Source organism: Austrofundulus limnaeus, unplaced genomic scaffold, assembly GCF_001266775.1.
Source record: "Austrofundulus limnaeus strain Quisiro unplaced genomic scaffold, Austrofundulus_limnaeus-1.0 Scaffold96, whole genome shotgun sequence".
Taxonomy (NCBI): Eukaryota; Metazoa; Chordata; class Actinopteri; order Cyprinodontiformes; family Rivulidae; genus Austrofundulus; species Austrofundulus limnaeus.
This window is the reverse complement of record NW_013952498.1, coordinates 1,379,633-1,396,099: the sequence shown is the minus strand read 5'-3', so window position 1 is coordinate 1,396,099 and position 16,467 is coordinate 1,379,633. Positions and strand designations below refer to the sequence as shown.

General features: G+C 38.9%; 3 protein-coding genes across 3 annotated transcripts in view; 1 reads left to right on the top strand and 2 right to left on the bottom strand.

Moving 5' to 3' along the window:
• Positions 1–743: 743 nt before the first annotated feature.
• LOC106520713 (zona pellucida sperm-binding protein 4) lies at positions 744–9,119 on the top strand (the record flags this gene model as incomplete). The annotated part of the gene is given in 11 exon segments (XM_014012938.1): positions 744–868; positions 4,836–4,953; positions 5,051–5,185; positions 5,271–5,443; positions 5,524–5,603; positions 6,334–6,467; positions 6,542–6,725; positions 6,804–6,948; positions 7,036–7,105; positions 8,662–8,799; positions 8,872–9,119. Coding segments are annotated over 11 exon segments (1,454 nt in total), but the record flags the coding sequence as incomplete, so codon positions are not given.
• A 1,030-nt stretch (positions 9,120–10,149) lies between these two features.
• On the bottom strand, positions 10,150–13,853 carry rrp7a (ribosomal RNA processing 7 homolog A). Its single transcript, XM_014012936.1, has 7 exons — positions 13,588–13,853; positions 13,299–13,441; positions 13,089–13,214; positions 12,875–12,998; positions 10,655–10,752; positions 10,361–10,568; positions 10,150–10,285 (listed from the first exon to the last, which is right to left on the bottom strand). The coding sequence occupies exons 1-7, from the start codon at positions 13,649–13,651 to the stop codon at positions 10,200–10,202; spliced, it is 849 nt and encodes a 282-aa protein (XP_013868390.1). The 5' UTR covers positions 13,652–13,853; the 3' UTR covers positions 10,150–10,199.
• Positions 13,854–14,700: 847 nt separating this feature from the next.
• The window catches only part of poldip3 (polymerase (DNA-directed), delta interacting protein 3), an 11,353-nt gene continuing 9,586 nt past the window's right edge, over positions 14,701–16,467 (bottom strand). The window contains exon 10 of the mRNA XM_014012935.1: positions 14,701–15,665. Within this exon, the coding sequence (XP_013868389.1) occupies positions 15,449–15,665 (217 nt within the window). The 3' untranslated portion in view covers positions 14,701–15,448. The remainder of the gene's footprint in view (positions 15,666–16,467) is intronic.

Here is a 16,467-nt window from a genome sequence, read left to right as displayed (position 1 = left end):
GTATATAATAATAATAACAACAAAATCTATCAATCTACCACCCACAATATTTCCAACCTGTTTCTGTGCTTATGTTGTGGAATGATTCCACTCTAAAAAAGGCACATTTTAAAAGAAATCGTTAAGAATACAAAATCAAACTAATGACATGCTGTTTCTACATGTGATGTAAAGGTAAACAGTAAAAACGTACAAATGATGTCAACTTTGAAATAAACTCAACCGTTTTAGAACAGGTTAACTGAGGTCCAAATCCAGCCCTTGGAGGAGCTCAGTCTGGCCTAAAATAAAAATATGAGTTACAAGTGATCCTGTTAAAAGCAAATGGCACAAAAAAGTACGGAAATTAGTGTTTTGTRGATAATTTCTTTATTGTAACAATGCTTCATGGCAATAAATCTTATAGCGCGCACCTGATTGGCAGCACCTAGGGTCAGAAGCTCAAAACATGTCAATAAAACAACAAAATAAACAGTTTGACAGAGAGATTTTTGCTAATTTTTCATGTGCACAACCTACAACCCACAGCTCTGCTCATCCCACAAATGTGAATTATAAATGTGGCACCATTTTAACAGACTTTCCAACTGTGTACGATTTATTGCCAAGAAGCATTGTTACAACAAAAAAATATACTTCCAAACACAAATTTCCTTATTTTTTGTGATCTGTAAATATGCAAATAGTGTATATTGTAATTTTGGTTTTGTCTTTTTTTTTATATAATTGTTTTTGTCATTTAGACACGTCAGGACATAAAATCCCTGTGCTTAAGTCTAAGAAGGCATGTGGCATGAGAGTGAGCAGAGAGAAAAACCAAAAYGTCTTGTTCTTCGGCAAATATGACGGCTGCTACACCCGTGTAGAGGTACGAGGCTTCAGGTCATTATTATTTATTTACATGAAGAAGCTAATCATGAATTTTATTCCCTGTAGCCTATTTTATCTTGTCACAAATTAAAGGCTGGGCAGTCTGTATGTGCTTGTTTGTCTGCTGTTAGCAAATTATCTAATGAACCAAAGGATGAATTTTAACAAAAGTTTGAGAACGTAATCACTGGATGTACAGGTGCTGGTCATAAAATTAGAATATCATGAAAAAAGTTGWTTTTATTTCAGTAATTCTATTCAAAGAGTAAAACTTGTATATTATATTCATTCTTTACACATGGACTGATATATTTCAAATGTTATTTCTTTTAATTTTGCTGATTTATAAATGACAACTAATGAAAATTCCAAATTCAGTGTCTCAGAAAATCAGAATATTACTTAAAATCAATACAAACAAAGGATTTTTAGAAACGTTTGCCAATTGAAAAGTATGAGCATGTACAGCCCTCAATACTTAGTTGGGGCTCCTTTTGCCTGGATTACTGTAGCAATGCATTGTGGCATGGAGTCGATCAGTCTGTGGCACTGCTTACGTGTTAGAACCCAAGTTGCTCTGATAGTGGCCTTCAGGTCTTCTGACTTGTTGGGTCTGGCATATCACTTCCTCCTCTTCACAAAACCCCATTGATTTTCTATTCAGGCAAGTTTGCTGGTCAATTAAGAACAGGGATACCATGGTCCAGGTACTGGTAGCTTTGGCACTRTGTGCAGGTGCCAAGTCCTGTTGGAAAATGAAATCTGCATCTCCATAAAGTTGGTCAGCAGCAGGAAGCATGAAGTGCTCTAAAACTTCCTGGTAGACGGCTGCGTTGACCCTGGACCTCAGAAAACACAGTGGACCAACACCAGCAGCTGACATGGCCCCAAACCATCACTGACTGTGGAAACTTTATACTGGACCTAAAGCAAYGTGGATTCTGTGCCTCTCCTCTCTTYCTCCAGAATCTGGGACCTTGGTTTCCAAAGGAAATGCAAAATATACTTTCATCAGAGAACATAAGTTTGGACCACTCAGTAGYAGTCCAGGGGTCGGGTTTATAAAACTTGCGTACGCACAAAATGAGCCCAGAAACGTGCGTACACCACTTTTCACACCAAGGTTATTTATAAAATCCAAACTTGACGTGAAAATGTGARGTGCCTCAGCCAGCTTTGACCCRTGCGTACGCTCATTTTGGAGACAGGAAGCTGTGACACAGGTGGTGAAGTGAGGAATTRGTGCCAGACTGTGTAATGATCACTGTCAGATATTTAATTTCACTTCATRATCAGACTTTTTATGATCTTTATTCAACTTTATCATCAGCTTTCTCAACAGTAATGTTTATGCTTCTGCTATGAACCATAAGGACCTTTTGAAATAAAAAACTTAAATCTTAAATAAAAGTTCACACATCTCCATCCATCTCCTTCCTCCTCAGTCGACCCTGACCCACAGACCCCTCCCGACTACAGACATTTCAACAGAACGACAGCAAAAGTCACGCTTTTGGGTACTTGCTGGGTGCGCCCCTCACCAGTGTGGATGTTATAAAAAGTTCACTTTTTAAAGTCCGTATTTCTCACACTCGCAGGGCTGTGGAGATGTGAGGGGGTGAGGAGACGATCAGCTGCAGATAACAGCAGGCAGGAGGGGGAGGACGGGGGAGAAGAGTGGTGAACTTATTTCTAACTTTATCTGACTTATTTAATTTTATTGTTTTTATCATCCTGCAGGCTCTGAGAAAATTAATTTGAAGCTGAGTTTTAGATAAAAATCATTAGATTGCTCTAAACGTCTGTAAACCTGCAAAATGAGGGAAAATCTGCATCAATTACAGACGATCTGTTCATGTGAGCAGCTGTCAGTCAGCACCTGTCATCCTCCAGACGCATGATGGAGCGTGTCTGAACCAATCACTTTTTTTTTTGACATTGATCAGCTGACTGATTTTAAATACATCTTAACATTCATGAGGTACTTTGCATTGACTGTTTGGTTGAGTGTGGGCGTGTGGAGGTTAGAATCTGAGGAGGGAACTTGTGCGCAAACTCTGAGGTACAGCTTATCTATAAATGAAAGGTGTGCAGAAACATGCGTACGCATGGTTTTATAAATATGATTTTTTTTTTATTTTTTGGCGTACACCATTTTCGCCTTTTGGCCATACAATAACTTTTAGTGTGATTTCCACTTAATCCTTTATAAATCTGACCCCAGTCTTTAGCCCAGGTGAGACACTTCTGATACTGTCTCTTGTTCAAGAGTGGCTTGACACAAAGAATGAGACAACTGAAACCCATGTCTTCATACGTCTGTGTGTGGTGGTTCTTGAAGCACTCACTCCAGCTGCAGTCCACTCTTTGTGAATCTCCCCCACATTTTTGAATGGGCTTTGTTTCACAATCCTGCAGGGTTTAGTTATCTCTATTGTTTGTTCACTTGTTTCTACCACATCTTTTCCTTCCCTTCGCCTCTCTTATTAATATGCTTGTACACAGAGCTCTGTGAACAGCCAGCCTCTTTAGCGATGACCTTTTGTGTCTTGCCTTTATTGTGCAAGGTGTCAATGGTCATCTTTTGGACAACCGTTAAGTCAGCAGTCTTCCCCATGATTGTGTAACCTACAGCAATGATTTCCCAACCACGGGTACGTGTATCCCTTGGGGTACATGAGCATATTACAGGGGGTATGTGGAAAAATTTCCCAGGTGTGTAAAAAATAAAAATAGGACTAAGATATGTAGGGCCCTGTTATTTCCAGCATGCAGAAATTGCAGTCTGAATCACGGAATTAGCACAAAATGGAATCCAGTGTAAAACGTGGAATCTCATGGACTTTGCTAATTTGGTTGAGTTTCTGACGTATTTTGGATGTTGCTGTTTTCTGCACCTGCCTTAGCTGGTTTATTTATTTAATTCAATTTCAAGGCAACATTTTTATCTTTCATTTGAGTTGAAAAAATAAAATGCATTAGAATTAGGTGTTTAAATAAATAATTGTCAAAATAAATGATTATGAAACAGCTGTTGTACATTATAGTTTTGGAGAATCATCATTACATATGACTGAAGGGGTACTAGTGGTATAACAAAACCCTCAGAGGGTACACAAGTCTAAAAAGGTTGAGAACCACTGGTCTAAAATCCTGAACCATTCCGGCACTTTCAGGACCTTGGACAGTTCCTTCAGCCCTTCACATTGTCCAAGGTCCTGAGAATTAAACGTTTTTAGGGGGTCAAATAAATTTTCATTTCATAATCAGTTGTAGAACATTATAGTTTTTGGAGAATCATCATTACTTTTGATTGAAGGGGTACTAGTGTTATGACAAAATGGCTCACAGGGTACACAAGTCTAAAAAGGTTGGGAACCACTGTCCTAGAGAACTAGACTTGGAGGCCATTTAAAGGTCTTTGCAGGTGTTTTGAGTTCATTAGCTGATTGAGAGTTTGGCACCAGGGGTGATTTAATATTGAACCTTTTCACATCATTCAAATTTTCTGAGATACTGAACTTGGGGTTTTTATGAGTTGTCAGTTATAATCATCAAAATTAAAAGAAATAAACATTAAATAAATAAATGTTTCACCTTTTTGATTGGAACTACTAAAATAAAAGTTTTCATGATATCCTAATTTTATGACCAGTACCTGTACATTGACCTATTTAAAATGGAAATCAGCCTGATTCTAGATGTCTGTCACAGCTAATCAATGTTAGCAAACGCAAAAGTGAATATAGCCCAGTCAGTTATCCAGATGCTGACACCATTATATACCCTGAGCATTAAAAAGTCGTGAGATCTGTCGGGTCTATTTTGGGCAATGAATGTTTTTCAAATGCACTAAACCAAACTGGTTGCATACAGCCTGTATGGCTTTTATTGGTGTGTAAAACAGACTTCATCAAATGCAAAATCTGAGCTTGTGACTTTTCCCTGTCCACATTTTCCATCAGGGCAGCAGAGTGGTCATCCCTTTGCTGGTTCAACTGACCACCGGAGAGGACCGGTGGTTCAGAGTAAACATCAGCTGTCCTCTGATTAAAAGAAGCAATCAGAAGAGTAAGCCAACACGTGAGTTGCACCTTTCTTTAAATTGTTTTATTTTGAGCTTTTGTGTTGTCAAAAGGGGTCTAAACAAATGTTTCTGTGTTCGGATGCGAACCCGCAGCATTCCCTGGAGACTGTGATGCTGACAAATCTCTGCGGATAGAGTGTGGCCACCATAGCATTTCCAGTGACACCTGCAACAAGCTGGGCTGCTGCTACGACCCTCATGCTTCAACCTGCTATTATAGACTCAATGGTAAGACGAACCTAATGTTGCATGGGTGCGTAGATATTGTCTCTACAACAAACCTTTTGTTCTCTTGTGTTGTGACTTGCTTCAGCCTGCTCTCTGGATGGACATTTTGTGTTCACTGTGAAGGCGACAGACACACACCCACCCATCGATCCTCGCAGCCTTCTCATCAAAGATCAGCCTGACTGTTTCCCTGCAGCCTCAACCTCAGACACAGCTGTCTTCAAAATAGGAGTCATGGACTGTGGGGCAAAGATGAAGGTAAAGCAGCACGTGGCACCCTCTGTGTCAAAGCCTGATTTTTAAAGTATGAAAAGCTGAATTATTCGCTTGATTTTTAGACTGATGGAGACCTGGTGACCTATGAGGTAGAAGTGGAAGAGCAGAGCACGGAGACTAAAAACAGACATTCACCATTCAGGCATGTTTGCACATTTAAATCCACTAATAAGATATTACAAGGTCACCCTTTTGTGTTTTAAAATGTGAAATGAATAATGAATTACGCAATACTTCTTCTCAACTCAGTTTAATGGAACCAGTTGACTTTATTTTTCTTGGTGTGCAAGTTTCATTCCTGATTTATTGTGAGCTTTTATTACATTTTTTATTACTTTTCTTATCAGTGAAATTCGTTTTAACCAAAGTAATTTTCTTTAAAGATATTTTTACTTCAGTTATTTTTTTCAAGTACTTTTTTCACCTTTGGCTAACAGTAAATGGTTCACTCTTGGACAGGCATTGAATCAAGGCAGGAGAAGTAAGGATGCCAGAGGTGATGCATGTCCAAATGCATGGTTTAAAAACATCGATAGAAGACTAAAGGCAGATTTTGTAAATGCCTTACATGTTTTAACCTCCAATAATGAGTTTGTGAGCATATGTGTACTGAGTTGTCTTTTGTGTAACACCGACGATCATATGTTTGAAGAATAATAAGTACCTACCCCCATAGCTACTCTGTCTCTTGAATATTATTTTTACCAGTTGTGGATAAAAACTGGCAGAGAAAAAGCAAGGTTAGCATAAGTGCTAACATTTACTGCTCTTCCTCATTGACAAAGGTAACAGAGCTGGAGTTTGTAGGTTAGTTTGGGTCTTGTTGGTGCGTGCATGTTGGAACACTACATGTATTCATTGTGTGTTTTTAGTCTCCAGGTTCAGTGTGAATACGAGGAATCTGATCTTAAGCTCGCAAAATCCTTGAGGTCACTGTACACAGTCACCAATCCTCCATCTGTGGTTGCTCAGGGAACAATGAAGGTGCAGATGAGAATAGCCACAGGTATAATGAATTTCTTTTTCTGCTTACTTGAGTTCTGTTTCGTATATATCATCTTTTTTGCTTTCTTTCTTTAGATGACTCATTTTCGTCTTTTATTCCCGAGGACAAGCTGCCCCTGATCCTACCTCTGCGTGAAACTGTGAACGTGGAAGTTTCTATTGCAGAGCCCTCCCCAGATCCCAGCCTTTCCCTGCGTGTACGAGACTGCTTTGCCTACCCCATGTCTAAGCACTCAGTGTGGACGCTTCTCCACGATGGGTAAAAGCTACTTTTGTAACGAGCTGACACAGAGATGCTAGGATGCGAGACACAATCTTGTTGTTTATTCCTGGGCAGATGTCCCAATCCTCAAGATAACATGAAAAGCTCTGTTCCAATGAGCAGCCAGGGGAACACCACCACCCACTCTCAGTTCAGGAGGTTCGATGTGAAGACATTTGCCTTTTTGGACCCAGAAACAGGTGATCCGAGCATGGAAGAAGTAAGATTATCAAATCACTAACTACAAAATCAGGGTTGCAGACATGGTTGGTTGTACAGTCGTGGTTATGTGTCATTTCTCTCTTAGATGTATTTTTACTGCTGGGTGGAAATCTGCATGAATGATATTGACTGTGCACAGAGCTGCACCATTATATGTGAGTATATTTGAGGTTTTGGCATTAATGTCGCATATTTATTTTTTAATGATTTGAATTAGGGCTGGGCGGTATGACCTCAAATTCATATCACTGTATAAATTGAGCCCTTTCACGGTAACTGTATATATCGCGGTAGAAAATTAACATAAAAAGTAAAGATAATGTAATTTTTAGAGCAGTTTTTTTTCTGCAGACAACTGTAATCTTAACTGAACTGAGCATTTTTGCTTTAATATCTGCCTGCCATACAATGAGGCTACTGAACCTAGCAGCAGCTGCTCTGCTGCGCGCACATCATCATCAGAGCAGAAGCTGACTTTACATTAGCAAGATGGATTTATGACTGAACGAACGTCCACATCTTTTTTTTTTTTTTTTAAATAATCCGTGGGTAACAATACATAAACATTTTTTTCTCTGACAATTGGGTGTGAAAAACTATGGTAGTTACGTGCGGGAGGGGAGAGATTATGATCCTGTGACACGACGTAAGTTTTCTGCACCGGGAGGAGGAAATTTTGAGGATTTATTTTCTCTATGCGTTTTAAAATGCTAGAATTTCTTAATTATATTTCAAACTCCTGCTCAGTTGTCTCTGCACTCGCAGCCATGCTGACACAGCGATGACGTAATGACGATAGGACGGTAGAGGGTGAGTTTCTACCGTAGGCCAACTTCATACCGTTTCTACTGCATACACCGCGCAGCACTAATTTGAATTTTGTTTTCCATGGCGGATTAATTACGACAGGTAACATCAGTATCTTTTTAAGAAACTCTGCAGGGTCAAAACTTTACATGGTGCTGAAGAGTTTTTAACTTGACATGGTCCTTTTAACATCTTGTTAGTGATTGGGATTGACTGCAGCTGGTAGTTTTTGACAATCGTTGGTTTGAACAATTTTCTCCCTTCAGACAAGACGAAGGTTGAGCTGCTTGGCAACAATGGCTAGATGAAGGAATCACTTGAGGATTTCAAATCGAAGACTTGTATACAAACTATTATAGTGGTATCATCATATTTTAATGCTGGTGCTTCACATAAAGTGGGTGGAATAATGAAGCAGGAGGACAACCTCCAAACTCTTCAATATCACCTCAAATCAACAGGTTGAAACTTGAGACACGTTTGGGTGTTTGAACAGGACAAGAACCTCAAACGCACATTAGATTTGGTTTCTAAATGTATAAACAGGCTAACATTAAGCTTCTGGATTGGCCTGCTAAAGTCCTGACTTCAGGAAAATGGACTATTTGTGCATCAGTGATGAGAAACAAGTGGACCCCTCCTTCCAGCCAGAAATATGTAGGAAGCTTGTTGGTGGAAACAAAAAGCCTGTGGCTGAGGTGCAATTTACCAAATATTAGTGGGGGTGTATGTAGATGGAAAATCCACAATTTTAAACCTGTGCAGTCCATTCTTACATWAAAAAAAATCATCTGAGATGTTTGAGTATCATTGAACTCTGGGGGTGAAYTCAAATGAATCATTAAAACTAATTTCACAGCACCTTGAACTATGAAATTCTAGTGTCTYTAATTTGTCTCAACAGCAACAGAAGACGAGAGACAGAGAAGAGAGGTYCTTCCTTCTGCRTCCCACCACCTCCAACTGGTCTCCTTAGGACCACTTAGACTGGTCCAAAATAAGACTGAACTGGCTGATCGTTCATCCGAGGAACAGAAAACAAGTAAACACTGCTAAACAAGCCATGGTGTTTGACTTCTTGCAAYACTTCAGCTGATATCTGCCGTCTCCCCAGTGTTTCAGGTGATGTTGTATGTTTTCTCTGGAGTCGGGGCTGTCCTGATGTTCGTCCTGCTGCTCCTTTTACCATCGGGCATCAGGAGGTGTCGAAGGACAGAAGAGCAGCAAGTGTCCGATGCACAAGTTCAAAGTGAAGTGGCGAATTAATTAAAATCAATTCATCATAAAGCTTTGTTTGTACAGACCATTATTGTATGAAAGCCTTGGTTAGATCATTTATTAAAGCCTAAAACTAATAACGCACCATGTTGTAGCTCTGGTTCTGTAATACTGACTTATAGCTATTTTTGTGCTTCCAGTTGATGTAGTGGCCATCTTTAATTAGGTTGGATCCAAAAGTTGATCAGTTGTAGATTTATGTCCAATGATTATTTTCTAAAGTTTCATTAAAATCTGTTCAGTCATTAATGGAATATCTTTTTCTGATACTTATATTAGAGGTTTTACATGATCAGTTAGCAGCTCTGAATGYAAGTTAGATCACACCAAATGTTAAACTATTTGTACAACTGACTGAGTTATAGCCATGTTTGTGTTTGCAAAGATTTGATTAGCTGTGGCTACTATCTTAAATCAAATTATCTCCAAATGTTAATCTGTTGTAGATGTATTAGTCCCTGAATATTTGCTAACAGTAAACACACATACATGAAAAATCATTATAGCCCCACCTTTTGACAGGTGATAAGTAAATCATTGTCCGATTGTAAAATATACAAAAATACTTTGTGGTACAAYTCCAAGACAAAGAAGTGATTCTTCACTAATTTTTTAATAATCTGGGTTATGATAAAGTATCAAGTGGTCATTATTTATATACTTGTACATAATCTCAAGATTTCAAGTTTACAGTAAAATGTTTTTCATGAGACAACAGGCCTAACCTTACAAGCAGGCCAGTTTAAAACCTGTATTTAACTCTTAGACTTGTGTTTCACATGAGCTAAAACCTCCTTGACAAAGAGATGCTAGGCAACTTTTGTGGAAGTTTTTCCTGCAATGGACAAATGTGCTAAAATGTCTACAGGTACCAAAGGTGATTTTTTTAATATTATAATTCTGTTTTCACATTTCATAATGACTGTATCTGATAGAAATTGTTAAAGCTTTGGGTACTTTTGAAGATTTGTTAAAAGTAGAACAGTTTTTTTTATTAGGTTACTTTAAAATTTTTGAATGAAACGGCTCTCTATACCATACATGCTGACTTTTACTGATATTCTTAAACACTTCATTCAGTATAATAGTTTATTTACAAAAAAAGGCTCAAGTGTATAATAGAATTGAAAAGCAGAAAAGTTTAATTGGAAAAAAAAAGTTGATTCAGTAAGGTTTGAACTTTCTTTGAGCTCTCATTAGAGCTATTCTCTGTTTATCTTCTTCAAACTTCTTTCTCAGTTCAGCAATATCTGAAAAATAAGAAAACTTTCTCAGACTCATGTCCTGTTTGAGATAAATGTCTAGCGATAAAGGGAGTAGCTTACGTTCTTTCTGCGTGTTCCTGTGCTGCCAGGTGTAGAAGTTCAGAAGCTCCTTCCTCATCTTCTTTCTCTTTTCCTTCTGCAGAGTCCTCTGATTGGCCGCCTCAGTGTGGGGGCGGGCCTTAGCACCTTTGTGCCCTTTGGTGACTTTGACCCAGCCCTCCTCATCCTCTTGTTGTTTCTCTGCCTCCTCTTTCTGCCGCTCTGCTTCCTGCAGACATTAAGAGAAGAAAAGCAGGTAGAAGTCAGGTGAACGCTGATGAGCGGCTGACTCATCGAAGAAACAAACGCTCTCACCTCTTCTTTACGCTTGTCGTAGTCTTGCATGAACGAGTCGACTACTTGTTGGAGTTTGTTGGTGTGGATGAAAGACTCTGTGTACTGTTGGATCCATTCTGCCAAGAGGAGATAAAACATGTTTGTAACATATGACTTGTTCTCAGACTGCCTCTAATATAATGTGAAACTATTAGAAAGATTTAAGTTTTTCAACACGGTCTTCTTTGGCGCCATCTTGTGGCCAAAAGTATGAAGAGCCACTTGAAAAGACCAAAATGGACAGCTAGACCATGATATTGTGTCTGATATCAGGGTGTCATTGTGCTGCTTTGAACAGGTATTTTTATGGGTGAGAGTTATGGTTGTTTATAACTAATTATGATAAAATGTAAAAGTGTGCCATGGCATGATGCCCCTGTGAATTCTTTATTTGTAAAGATTATCACAAAATTATCAAAAACTTTGCAACTAATTCACAACAAGAGGCTTGTGCTGCCAGTTCTCTGCCTCCATTAGTTTATGTATCCAACCAGTTTGTTTACTGTAAGGTATTGCAGCTTATGAACATAGTCMACATAAAGAGCAGGATAGTTGTTTTTATCAACAATGTATCACTGTTGTGTCGGGTGAGGAATCTGAGGAAGTATTCTTCTTATYCGCCGAGATGGAAAGAAAACATGAAAGTCAGTTCCACATTCACATGCTCATTACAAGATCAGACCAGGGGTGCTGCACCACTTCACATGAACACACYCACCAATTTTTGACCAATCACAGGCTGTGAGCTGCAAGCTCTGCAAAACAGAGTTCTCGACATTTCAAACAGAAGTTATACAATTTTTTGTCACTCAACTGCGCGCGACTTGAAGTAAGCCTGACTTTATACTCGGAGACATTAAAAACTTGGTTCCTATTAACATAGTCCGGTGTTTGTTCTTGAATGAGCTCAGAGTATTCTCTCTGTGCACATGCTCCTGGCAGAACTTTTGTTTTCTTTTTACAGGGGTATGTGCACACAAGATTATCAATATATTGTTTTGTATCAATATRTTGTGTGTTAGTTATTCTCATTCCACCCTAACAGCTCTGTTGAGGTGCAGATGGCTAAAGGRCTCGACACACGGGAGGCGACGTCGCTYGCTCTCCATTCATTTCCTATGGAGCCTGTGCGRTGAGGCGACAATCGCTTGCCCTCCCCCAGCTAAGCGACCGGCGAAAATAGTGCATGTGAAATTTCGCGCTCGTACAMGTAGACGTGCACACGCGAGCTTGCGACGCGACATATGAAAGTTGAAAAATGTTCAACTTTTGCCGCTGTCGCTTAGCGTACAACCAATCAGCGAAGGTTTCATTGACTGACCAATGAGAGGAGAGTATGCTACACACTGCCGTTAGCTAACACTTTCACCAAGTGATTATTAAAAAGCTTTGTAGGAATTTATTGGCACCAGGGTGAAGTTTATGGTAAGTTTTTCCTCATAAAACTGTATCTTGATGTGTGTTTGTTTTTCAATATCATTAGCATCGCAAGATTTGTTTAGTTTACACGTCCGTAATGCACACCCGCCTTCAGAGTCAAGAACCAATCAAATTTTGTGAAGACAAGCGACCTGAAAGAGCACGATTCGCAACGCTACGATCGCTATTGCGTCCCGTGTGTCGGGTTTCACCCTGGCTGCGATGACAGCCGTTAATCGCTGTAGTTTGTCGCTCCCCGTGTGTCGAGCCCTTAAGGCTGTTAGAAAATACAGCCACCTTTACAACTGTTTATGCAAAACTTAGTCAAAGAAAACAATTTCTGCGCATGGAGGAAACCGCGTGGAGATATGTTCCCTACGTTTGCTCGTTATGGTGCACCATCTGTCAGACAGTGGCCGTCTCTTCATGACCAATTTTAAAAATTAGTGCTGCTGCTTCTTTTCAGTTAAGAACAAAAATAAAGACGATTTTTCTCCACCTCCTTTTAAACATGTTCTCTTCCTCCATTATCTACTGAAAACAAACAGTTGTTTTTGCTCATACATGACATCTGCTGCAGTGCCGTGCTTACCATGAGTTCTGCGATGCAGTTTTTGAGTGTAAGATGTTGATGTTGATGTGAAAAGAGAAAATCTCACAACCACGTAARCAAGAACAGATCTCACATCTGGCAGAGTATAAATCAGCGGTGAGATCTTTGCCTAACCCTTCAGATCAAATCAACAGGTAGCTGGTATTCCTTTCAGGAAATCCACTCACTCTGAACTCCTGTCTTCACCGGGCGCAGCTCTGTGCAGACCACCAGAGGATCATCCTGAGAATGGGACTTGGCTGCTGCTAAACTAGACGGGCTGTCAAACACAATGTAGCCCACTTTGAAACCCTGAAACAAACAGAACAGACTCAGTCAAATGTGTGATGCTGTATACAGAAAAGAAGATATTTAAAAAAAAAAAGTCAAATGAAAGCCAACCMGTTTCTCAGCTGGTCTGAAGAACCTGGACAAATTAGGTTCAGACTCCTCAGAAGAACCCGGGTGGTCTCTCAGCTCTACAGACCTAATGCTGCCGAACTGGGAGAACAAATCTTTCACAACCGCCTGAAAAGACAACAAAAACACGAGTGACCGATAAGCAGCCAGCTGTTCCCTGAGAGCTGAGGACAACCTTGACGAACCGCTCACCTGGGAGCAATATGGAGGGATGTTGAGCACAAATAAGGTCCGGTCCATTGGTCTGCCCGAACTCTTGTCGTTTCGGACTTTGTGCTCCTTCACGAACACGGAGTGCCGTGCAGGACAGTCGGAGCTGAACTGTAAGGAGAGAACTACGAAGAGAAGACAGGAGGAGGAGAAAAAAAAACGTCGAAACGTCAGTACTTGAGTTCAACAAATTAGTTTTGTTTTTTAAGTTACACAATAAATTTCCAAACATTACTGTATTTGTTTAAGTCTTAGCTTATATGACTAATACCAGTAAATCCTCCAGGAATAACACAAGCCTGGTTACGAGCATGTTTTTTTTCGGGCGGCGCCATCTTGGTTTGACCTTTTCSTTGAACCGGAACCGGAAGCGCTTTGGTTACGTTTCTCAGTTTAACATAATAAAACACAAAAATCAATTATATATAAAATGTACCTACCTGTAAATATACCTCATTGACAAAAATAAACAAAAAGTCAGTTTCTTCTCTATGGACGTTGCTTAAAATGATAGTTTTATAATTTTATATAACTTATCTACAGAGTTTTCGAGGACAACTTATGTTCAAAAAGCCTCCAGAGAACTAATGTCAAATAACCAAGTGATTCTGTTAGAGCTGTTAAATTATGTAAATGAAATAAAAAAAATCAWATTTTGAAAATTGGAGTAATCAATTAGCACAAATATATAGAAATATGCAAATAGATAAAACAAAAGTATATTTTAGACTGCTTGTATTTCACATTTCTACTGAATTATTTTGTTCAGTACATTTTTTTTAGATGTTTTTTTCTTTTGTTCTCAAACATATATTCAACACAACCTCCTGGTTTCCTTAACTTTTACTAATTACCATTGTTTTTTATTATGAATGACAAACATGACTTGTAAAATTGGTGCTTTACAATTTAAGGTGACAGTTTGTTGACAGAAGCAAAGTTAWTTCAATTTTTTTAGGTTTTTAATAAAAATTGATTTCATGTACGCTACTGTAAGAATGCATTCATAGCAGTCATTTATTTGCAGCCATGTTAAATATACTCAAGTGAGGAAAAATATATTTTTTAATTACAAAATGTTTTATTTTATATTATTTTTGTTTTTTTCCTCTCCTATTTCTATTTTACTGTTGGATGTTTTTTTTTTAAACTATGGGACTACAGATGAAAATTAGCCTTGGGCTAAATCTGGTGCAATGCATCCAATTATGTTTTAACTGCACACTGACCCTAATAAATCATTCATTCATTCATTCAAAAAAAATAAAAAATAAAACCTTAGTTGGCACTCAAAACAAATGTAACCAATTTAAAAAGTCCTTATTTTGTGAAATTGTTTGTACTGAAAATGGATGCTATTGTGCAGCAAAAACAAGCCTCTCACTTCTGAAAAGCTAAATATTTTAATAGTGACAACTGARAGACAGATCTGACTCAGTTTAACAAACCAAGTACGTAACTTAAAGCAGTTTACAGTCGTTTTAACATAAACCGAGTGTAATGAATACATTTTCTGCCCCAAAAACTAAACAAGCAGTTAAACCCAGTAACATGACTGGATTCTACAAGGACTGGGAAACCAAAACGACATGGTCTCGTAGTTTCTTTCTGCACTTGTAAAACACATCAATACATCTGCAAACGAAACACTTAGGTTAAATTACAAATGGAGAATTAACTGCGAAAATAAAACCTCCCTCATCAAACCTATGTAGAARAGAGGTTTTGATAACATCACTGAACATTGTGGCTGTAAGGCTTTAAATGTCTTAATGACAGGGTTGTTTTCAATCATTCTGTCACTTTTTCCCCATTTTTTTGAGAAGTACAGATAACTGCAATGTCAAAACAAAAAGAAAAACTGAACCTTCCTACCCTCCACTACACTGATTTAAAACTCACAACACTTCAGCTGGTCCTTTACAGAGATAAACATTGGATAACATGAAACCGAAAACAAAGCTGTTACTTATCCCTACTTGTTCCTATTCCAAGTTGATGAAATGTGTAAAAAATAAACTGTCATGAGAGAGTAAGGGCTGCCTGCCATGCAACAGGAAAAGCCCCGTTTGTTTGTTTTTTAGATGAACACTTTTAATGCCGTTAAAACAAAACAACTGTATTCGGTTTAGCTATATTTTGATGCGGAAAGCCGTGGTCTGTGAGCTGGGGGTCTCGGTGGTGGAGGTGGACTGCACAGTGGACTTGAACAGAGCTTTGAGGATGGTCTGGGGGTCCACTTCTGGAGTGGGCTGAGAGGAGGCTCTCTGTCCGGCGCCGCGGGTCAAAGATGGGGGCAGGCCATCTTTCTTGGTGCTGCCGCCTGAACCCGGCGTGTCACTGAGCCTCCTGAACAGAWACCATTGTCACATTAATTCAAGATAAGATTCTAAGTATAAAATACAATAAAAAGATTTACAAAAAGTTTTAATTTACATTTGTTGAATGGGAAGCAAATTGAAAATGTCACATGCTAGAAGCTGCTATAACCCAATAAATAAATCAATTAGGGTCAGGTTATATATAAAATCAACATTGATCAACTAATAAACTATCCAGCTGACCAGTTAATACATCATGATGTGTATCTTCCTCTAATTATTACCACTCACTTTCCCAGAAATAAACGCAGGGTTCGACAAAACCTATTGCCCGACTGCCCGGGACAGGTAAAACCCATTGACTCATCATCGACTGGGCAGGTAAACAAGTTTTTTTTTTATAGGGCCATTTATTCAAAATATTCTGAAAATAAATGAAGAAATTTGGCATTTTAAAACACGTAAAGAGAGAATAAATCGTCAAAATGTCCCCCTCCCGCTGTAGAAAAGTTACATCTTGGCGTCGTGTCGCAGGATCACTTCCTCCCTCCTTCCTGCTGCACGTCGAGCAGAGAGAAGGTTTAACAACCGTAGCTTTTTTCACACCCGTGTTTTTGGAGGAAAAAAAATGTTTTTTCATGTATTGTTACCCACAGAGATGAAAAACATATGTGGACGTTCGTTCAGTCATAAATCCAGCTTCCTAATGTCGGCTTCTGCTCTGATGAAGATGATGATGAAAGATGATAGCACAGCAGCAGCAGCGGGTCAGAAGCTCATTGTATGGCAGGCCGATCTATCATTTATTTGGCTTCACCACACTTATATTC